The following is an 8,915-nucleotide window of genomic DNA, read 5'->3' as shown; positions in this document are numbered from 1 at the left end:
AGCGTTTAGGGTTTTAGGGTTTACGGTTTAGGTTTTAGGGTTTACAGGTTAGGGGTTAGGGTTTAGGTTTTAAGTGTTTAGGGTTCAGGATTTTAGGGATAAAGCATCAGGGGGATAGATTTTTGGGTGTATATTCAACTTTCTTTGGGTATAAAAAATGGCAGGTTATGGGTGTATATTTGGTTTGATATTTTCCTTCATATTATAGTACATGTAATTCATACATTTTGAATACAGCAGAGAGAGTTTAATTATTGAAAGAAATTTTACAATAAACTGGATTATAATTGGAAAATTTTTACAGCATGTGTTCAATTTGTTACAGGACTATATAACATTTACATTAATCAGTGTCAATATCCTTAGAATCTATCTGACAATTTGGTGATGCACCCTTAGCGGCGGGATGTGCATCAGGCCACCAAATCCCTAACAATTGTTTTCTTCTCCTCGCTCATGTTTCTGAATTTCTCACTTAACAAATGTGTTGCACACTTAAGGTCTTTGGTTTGCTGTAAACAAAGTAAAATTATAGTCAGATATATTTCTATTATATAAAACTGATTTCATCTAAGATATATATTTGTTCTTACATTTTTTTCAGCTTGGTTTCTGCCTGCCATTTTTTCTGAAATGAAAAATACACCCATAGATATCAGTAAGATATACCCATAGATATGATTCAGATACACCCATAGATATGAGTCAGATACACCCATAGATATCAGTCAGATATCACTCAAACATGCATTAATATACAAGGTCAAGCAACATTACAAGGTCAAGCAATATACACCCATGGACAAGCAAATATTAGAACAGTTGCAACTGTTGACTATATTACAGTATATCAGTTCAGAAATATACACCCAACAAATTATGCTATATACACCCAACAAAATACTCAATATACACCCACCAAATCACGCAATATACTCCTAAAAATCAGTTACCAGAAGAACTAGAACACCAAGAACAGTAACACCTAGAACAACTAAGAAGAACAGAATAACCTAGAAGCAAGAATAACAGTAAAACCTAGAACAAGTAGAACATTAAAAACTGTAAAATGAGACTTAGAACAAGAAGAATAGTAAAACCTAGAAGAACGTAGAAGAACAGTAAAACCTAGTTCGAAATCTGGAAAATATACAGGAATGGTAATGTAACGTACCTTGAGTATTATAGCTTTGTTTTCTCTGGAGATTCTTGATCGAGAGTTTTATGGTGTGTTGATGGAGTTTTCGAATGTTAGCGACGAGTTGTATATCTTGAGTTTCGAATGTTGCTCGAAAATGGAAGGGTTGCGTTTTCTCTGAATGACTTTGAGAACTAGAAGAAGTGGAAAAGTCTGCCATTAAGGGGCGGTTTACGCGAAGAGAAGCATAACCGTTTGAGTGGGAGCGCGTGAATGTTACGCTCCATTCAATATAATTAGTGCAAGTGTGGAATGTTTGTGGGCTGGGGACTTGTAACACTTGTAAGGCCTTATTGCTTGTATGTGTAGCAGGCCCGTTTAAAATAATGAATTAAATTGTGAACCAACAACAAATTCCTTTATTGCTTAAACAATTATCTTAATAATAGTTACCTAGGATAAATAAGCCTATGCATGAATAAGGACTTGTTTCAGTTCTTTGGGTGAAATTTTAAGGGGAAAAAAATAATTTAAAAAAAATAAAATAAATTTATATCTAGATATTTTATATAAAAATATTTTTTTATTTAATAATTATGTTTGGATATCACAACATAAGAAAAAAATTATTTATAATGTAAAAAATATCTTGTTTTAAATAAAAAAATATTTCAAAAAATAATGTATAATTTCTAAAAAAATATTTTTTATTTTTATTTTTTATATTTTTTCAAACACACTAAAAAATCAAAAAATAAATTTCATTGAAAAAAAAATTACAACTTAATGACACCTGATTTGTTTGTTATAACTCGACTCAAATATATCTATACATTGAAACTTCGGTGAAAACAAATAAAATGTGTCTATTTAATTGTACCAAATCTTAGCTATAACGAAATCATTTGCAAAGATTTAAAAGTGATTATCGAAATAATAGGTCCACAAAGTAAATACCTTATAAACGTAACAACTTAATATAAAGAAAAAATTTTATAGAAAAAAGATACACTATTCACTCTAAGTTACATTATATTCACCTCACACTCTTTTTTATTTGAGCATTTTGCAAGTTTTCGCTGCCTTGTTCTTTGGAAGCCGGCATATGCTTTATCCAACCTAAATTGAAACGAGCTAAACCTTAGTCCAGACAAGCTATACCTCTCCCAAGACTTACCATATAAGAACAATACCCAAACAAATTCTAAAATAATCCTTATAAAAATAAAACTACAATGTTCCTCCACACTCAATAATCCAACAAAAAGTCCAATCTTAACAAAAACTTTATCCAAGAAATGTAAAAAAAATCCAACAACTAACCCATCTTCATTAAACCAAAATCATACTCCTTTAATACACAAAAAAAAAAAAAAAAAATCAGTTTGCCTCATGTTAAGCCACACCTGGGATCGACCTTGCTTTTTTATTCTTCGACGACAATTCCTTTCGAAGAAATTCCACTCAGCCTTCTCAGAAATTAAATGAACAAACTCAAATTCCTAACAATATCAGATTTGCACACCATAATACCGAAAAGGAGAAAAAAAATAAAATTTTAGAAAAGATTTCCTCCACCGATTTTGCAATTGAAGCCTTGGAGAAGAAGAAAGAAAAGTACCACAAATTAAACTTAATGTTGGCGATTGAAAATAACGAGAAGAAAAAATACAATGCGATGGTGGATGAAAAAAAAAAGAAGCATCTTTGTTGAAAAATAAAAAAATTGAAAAAAAAAATGATGAAGTTAAAATTGAAGACAAAATGTAAGAATAATTTAAAAATTTTATTACAAAATTAAAAAAAATTAAGTATTTTTGTCGTATAAAAAATAAATTTTATGTGATAAAAATAATTATTTAATAAATATTAATTATAAATATAATATTAATTTTTTTATTTAATAAATATTTTTGTCAACGTTTATAAAATTCACGGATATAAATAATTGTTTTTCTTTAGTCTTATTATTCTTTTGGGTCGGTAACACTACCCTAGTCTCACTCACCCATGAGTCCATGACAGTTCACAATAGGCAGTTAGAGTGCTATAGACACAGTCCATGGTCGATGCCTCAAAGAGAAATGGATTCTCTCTAATTTTTTTAACATTAGATAGAATATACTGTGATCTCTTACTTTTGATTCTATAAATAAGACTAAAAATAAATAAGAGAGAAAAAACAATGAATGATTAAATTAAATACTGGATATTATTTATTTATTTTTTCATTGGAGATGATCTACTGCTACCTCAAGGCCCAAATGTCAGCCGAAGAGCATAGTTGTGGTCACTAGCTTGATCCAACAAAGCAAACTATATATCTCTCAACAACACATGAGATGAGTCCTATTTATTTGTTTATATTTCTATTTTGTATTGTGTTGGCACATAATTTCTTATGACTTGTCAACTAAATATATGAAATAGAATAAGCATTCAAAGTATGTATTTTATCGCATAAGAAAATGTTTGTGTAACACAACAAATAAAATGGATAATAATGAATTCATCTAGCTAATGTTTTACGTCGGGTTATGTTTCAAACTAAAAGGTTAAGTTAGTTAACGAGTACTTACGACAATAGAAATAATATTATGAATTTGATTTGATCATAGAATTCTAACTTTTCATACTCCGTTTTAGTTAGGTGTTTCTATAATTCTCACCCAAAAATTTTAATTTCTTCGTTTATTTATTGAGTTAATAGTCAAATTAATATTTAAAAATAAAATATTTTTTAAATTTATTTTTTAAAAATTTTTTTAATTAAATTAATTATTTAAAGAATTCGAATTAATTATATTTATCTTCCAATTACTTTATTAATAATTTCTTTTCAAAGATTAATGTTATAAAACGTTAATTAATAACATATATAATATCTGATATGTCTAATTGAATTTGATCAAATATATTTACAAAAATTTATTAATTTAGTTATTTTCTTTAATTATACAAATCTTATTCCTAATATGACATAGTAACTAAATTGATAGATTTTTGCAAATATATTTAGTTAACATTTAATTGAACATGTTATGTGTCATGTATGCTATCAGTTAATATTTTATATCATCCATTGTTGATAAAAAGTGTGAATGGAGTAACTGAAAGACAAATATATTTAATTTGTAATCTTTAAAAGACTAATTTGATTAAAAAAAATTTTCAAAAATAAATTTAAAAAATATCTTATCCTTGAGGACTAATTTAACTATTAATCCTTTATTTATTTATTTCCTTTTATGCATGTGCTTGAGCTCCTTATCAATCATTATTCATTCGTTGGTATTAAATTGTTATAACTAGAAGACTAAAACTAGACATCAATTATTGTTTAGTCAATTACAAACTTGTTCTTTTCTTTTCACCTTGGATGATGATGATTTTATGAACGATAGGTGGGTAGGTTTATTGTCTTCACTTTTCACCACGGCAAATAAAAGAAAATAAAAAATTAAAAAAATATATTTTCACTAGAATAATCTGGTTCACTTTTTTTTCACTAGAATCTTCTGCCAAAAGCAGGGCCGCATTCGATCTTATGATTGCTCCTTTGGGACTATATATAAAATTTCATAAACTAAGCAAACAAGCTAGCTTAGATTAATTAGGCACGTAAAAACTAATAAACAATAATGGGTGTTTTTGATAGTATTGGAGAGGTGTGTGAGGAATGGTGTGGAATAGAGCACAAAAGTAGAAAGCTGAAGCAAATACAGGGAGTGGAAATAAAGGTGAAGATGGATTGCGAAGGGTGCGAGAGAAGGGTGAAGAAATCAGTGGAAGGGATGAAAGGCGTGACAGAAGTGGAAGTTGAACCCAAGCAAAGCAAGTTAACTGTAAAGGGTTACGTGGATCCAGAGAAAGTGTTAGAGCGCGTGAGGCAGCGCACTGGGAAGAAAGCAGAGTTCTGGCCATATGTACCATACGACGTCGTTCCGCACCCGTATGCGCCAGAGGCTTATGACAAGAAGGCTCCGCCTGGGTACGTCAGGAACGTGCTCTTGGATCGAGAAGCTTCTCAACTGGCACGTGCTAGCTCCTTCGAGGTCAAGTACACCACCGCCTTCAGCGATGAGAACCCCAATGCTTGCACTGTTATGTGATAGATCTTGGTTATTCAATGCTGTGTATGTCATATGTGGAGCTTCATGTACAGTGTCATTGTACAAAGTGGCGGGTTCTTCTGGAAGCACTCTTCTATAGTTGTTAATGCAGTGATTAATGGAAATTACAAAAAAGAGTGTTTCATACGTAAGTACGTAACAACTAACAAGCCTAAACACAATAACAAAGTCCAATGAATTGATATTATGAGTGTTTTTTTTGTTTTGGTTGTTGATATTATAAGTGTCTATATTTTATAAAATCTCCACCTTGTTTGTGTAATTTTTTTTTGGGTACTATCCTTTCTTTTTTGTTTTTGGTCAGTACTATCCTTTCAGTAGAACGAGAGAGAAAGTTTGGGTTTGGTTGTACAGAATTGGGCTTTCTTCACATAGTTCTTTCCCCAACCCCTGAGAATACGGATGTTTGTGGCTTGGAGCTAATCTGGATATATTTGCGGTATTTATTCGAATTCGATCTAAAAATTACATATACAGATTCAATTGAGAATTTGCATATTAATAGAATCAAATTACAAAATTTATGTAAGTATTTACATATTCAATTTGCATATTTGTGGGTTAAAAAAATAAATAAATAAATAAGTAAATATTTTTTTATGTCTTATTTTAACTAATAATTATCATATATATTATATTATTTTATTTTTATTATTTAAAAAAATTATTTAATATTATTCTAAAAGTAAACATGTTAAAAAAAATAGAAAAAATATATGTTATTAATATTTTTTTAATAAAAACAAATTTTTAAAAAGTATTTTTATATTTTGTAGATATATCCAATATTTGATCTCATCGACAAATGTGCGGATCGAATCGAATCCAAACTAAAAAATTACGAATATATGATCTGATCTAATATTTTAGCGTGGATAGCCGGATAGGATGAAAATTTTAGTCATATCGTTGACCTCTAATAAAAAGAATAATAATATTTTTTTTTGTATAGGTGTTACAAAAAATATATTATTTTTTCTACGTACTTATTATTTTTTGTATAATAATAAATATTAAAAGATAAAAAACATATTTTATCATATAAAAAAAAAGTTATATACGAAAACAGCATCAATTACATTTTTCTTAAATTCCTAGCTAGGTAAGTAGTATTGCGTAGGAAAATTTCTGTACATTGAGGATTTTGTTTTGTCATTGTGTGGTATTTATTTGGTCCAGCTAAAAAAAATGAAAGAAATTTGACATAATAAACAAAGTTCATTAAATATTTCATGCTTCTACTAATTGAATCTCTCGTCTAAGACATCAGAGTTTTAGTCATTACTCATTAGTATTAGAAACACATTTCTTAGTTATATATATATTTGTAGCTACTCTTTAATTTCTGGGTTTGTTTGTGCTGCTGCGCCGCATTTTGAAAATCTGATCCTTGAATGCATTTGTCTACTTGTCTGATGAGTGAGTGCAACATGCACGTTTTCTTAATTTTGAGTGTGGAAACCCATACCCCTTTAATCCCCAACCGTCTTCAACTTCAACTTCAACCTGAATCTGCCATACCCACTCTTAAATTTACTCACAGCTAGCTAGTCTTGAAGACTCCCATGTGCCCTTAGCTTATAAGCCATGTTAGTGTAGTTGCGCAATTTTTATTTTATTTTATTTTTATACTAACGATAGGGAGACTCGAATCCATGACTTCTTAGGTGACTATGAAGAGAGTATGGCCCAGTTTGGATAAACAACTTAATTAAGTTACTTTTGAAAAAATAGCTTAAATAATAAATACTTATATTAAAAGTAGCTTATAAATAAGTTATTTTGTGTTTGGTTTTTTAGTTCTAAAAGTACTTATTTTAAGAGAAAAGTGATAAAAAACTTTTTATTATGAGAGAAGTCATTTTTTTAACTTCCTCTTAAGCACCAAAATAGCTTTTTAGAAAGTTACAATTTTGCTTTGAAAATTGTACCAAACAATAATACTACACCTTTTCATAATATAAAAGTTAAAAAAAGTCACTTATGAACCTATCCAAACAGACCCTATGTCATTTGAATTATAACTTATTGGCGTTTGCACAATTATTATGCTTAAAGAATGCTAATTAATTAACAATTTTTTAGTTAGGACTAACGATGATATTTGGGGGCTGTTGTGGGCTAGGTTCTATAACTATTTATTCAGAATAAGGTTCTCATATTAATCATTCACATTGTATTGAATCCAAGAGTAATAAAATAATTGGAATGAATTCAATCGCATTATTGTACTTATATATATATATATAAGAGGTGTAGTTGCTGGATGTGTTTGCTGATCTAGGTAACACTACAATGCAAGAGATTTTATTCACTTGTGAACTATAACTGACTACCTATAATTTGAACTAAACTAACTGGTAAATAACAATCTAACACTATATGGTGCAGATCCAACAGAAGTCATAGTTATCATCTCCAATTTTATAAATATCCCAATTGTTCGAATTTCTATAAACTGTGATTGACGGTGAAATATAACTTGCATCTTGTTGTTCAATTGTTCGAATTTCTAACTACATTCTTGACTGAATGTTATTGACAATTTGTGCAAAATCTCAGAAATACGTTTTTAACCAAATTGATCCAACTTTTGCAGAATATTATGTTGTAAATCAGAAAAGAAGTAGCAGAATTTATAAAAATACCAACCAAATATAATTAATATGTATGAGATGAGACCCAATAATCACACTAGTAATAGTGTTAATTATGATAAAATTACACTATATATTTGGAGCGTTCTTTACGTTAAAAATTCATGGCTTATAATTAAACACACACTTCAACTCACATGATCATGCATGATCCTCACCTACCTCTTGACTTACTCAACAAATATGTGTTGTAATATCCATGAAAATTAATTTCCATATATTACCCATGAAATTTCAAGTGAAGAAGTGACTTAAATATTTTCTATAACTATACGTATATCATATAAATATTTTACAAAATTAATTAATGAGATTTGGTGTAATTCAAGTTAGTAGTGCATGAAATATTCATAAAAAAAAATATTATTCCTAAAACATGAATCTAAAGTTTTTAAATTAAAATGTAAAATATTTGTCATCCTACGCTTTTTAATTTGAATATGGAAGTAAAGGAAGTGTTGGACTCGCGTATGAGGAGGAGGGATGCTTCACCTCGTTGTGGAATGAGAGGAAGCAGAATTCGGACTCTGCGAGTTGTGTCCCTCAAAACGTAAAAAAAAATTACCCAGAACAATAAAAATTCCACGTTTCAGATTTCAAATTCCATCAGCTGCAAATCAGACCATGCAATTTGTGAAGCAAAATTTCATGACCAAAGAACTGGCATGGTCCGAGTTGTTCTCCTTTTGGCTTAGAAAAAGCTGTCCCACATATTTGTCTTGTACGCCATAACTCCATGTCTGGACAGATCACACCCAAGCCTTCCATATCCATAAATTTGAGTCTCATCCTGCACTAATATATAATTAAGACAAAATAACATCAGTATATAATTTAATATTTGAACCATAATTATCTCGTATATTTAAAGAAATGTCTATAAATATAGCTTGCAATAATATATATACATTGCTGAAACTACGTTTAGTTACATGGTTAGCAAAATCATTGTTTGCTTGGCACCATTTTCTAGTCTCAAAATTAAAG

General features: G+C 29.3%; 1 protein-coding gene across 1 annotated transcript; it reads left to right on the top strand.

Annotated features, from left to right (window-relative positions):
- The first annotated feature begins 4,772 nt into the window (after positions 1-4,772).
- On the top strand, positions 4,773-5,439 carry LOC107641636 (heavy metal-associated isoprenylated plant protein 27-like). The gene has a single exon (XM_016345120.3). It carries the CDS (start codon positions 4,780-4,782, stop codon positions 5,248-5,250), a length of 471 nt encoding a protein of 156 aa, XP_016200606.1. The 5' UTR covers positions 4,773-4,779; the 3' UTR covers positions 5,251-5,439.
- Positions 5,440-8,915: the final 3,476 nt, after the last annotated feature.

This window comes from Arachis ipaensis, chromosome B5, assembly GCF_059453495.1.
Source record: "Arachis ipaensis isolate K30076 ecotype BB chromosome B5, ASM5945349v1, whole genome shotgun sequence".
Classification (NCBI taxonomy): Eukaryota; Viridiplantae; Streptophyta; class Magnoliopsida; order Fabales; family Fabaceae; genus Arachis; species Arachis ipaensis.
The sequence above is the reverse complement of the archived record's forward strand: the minus strand, read 5'-3'. Positions and strand labels throughout refer to the sequence as shown.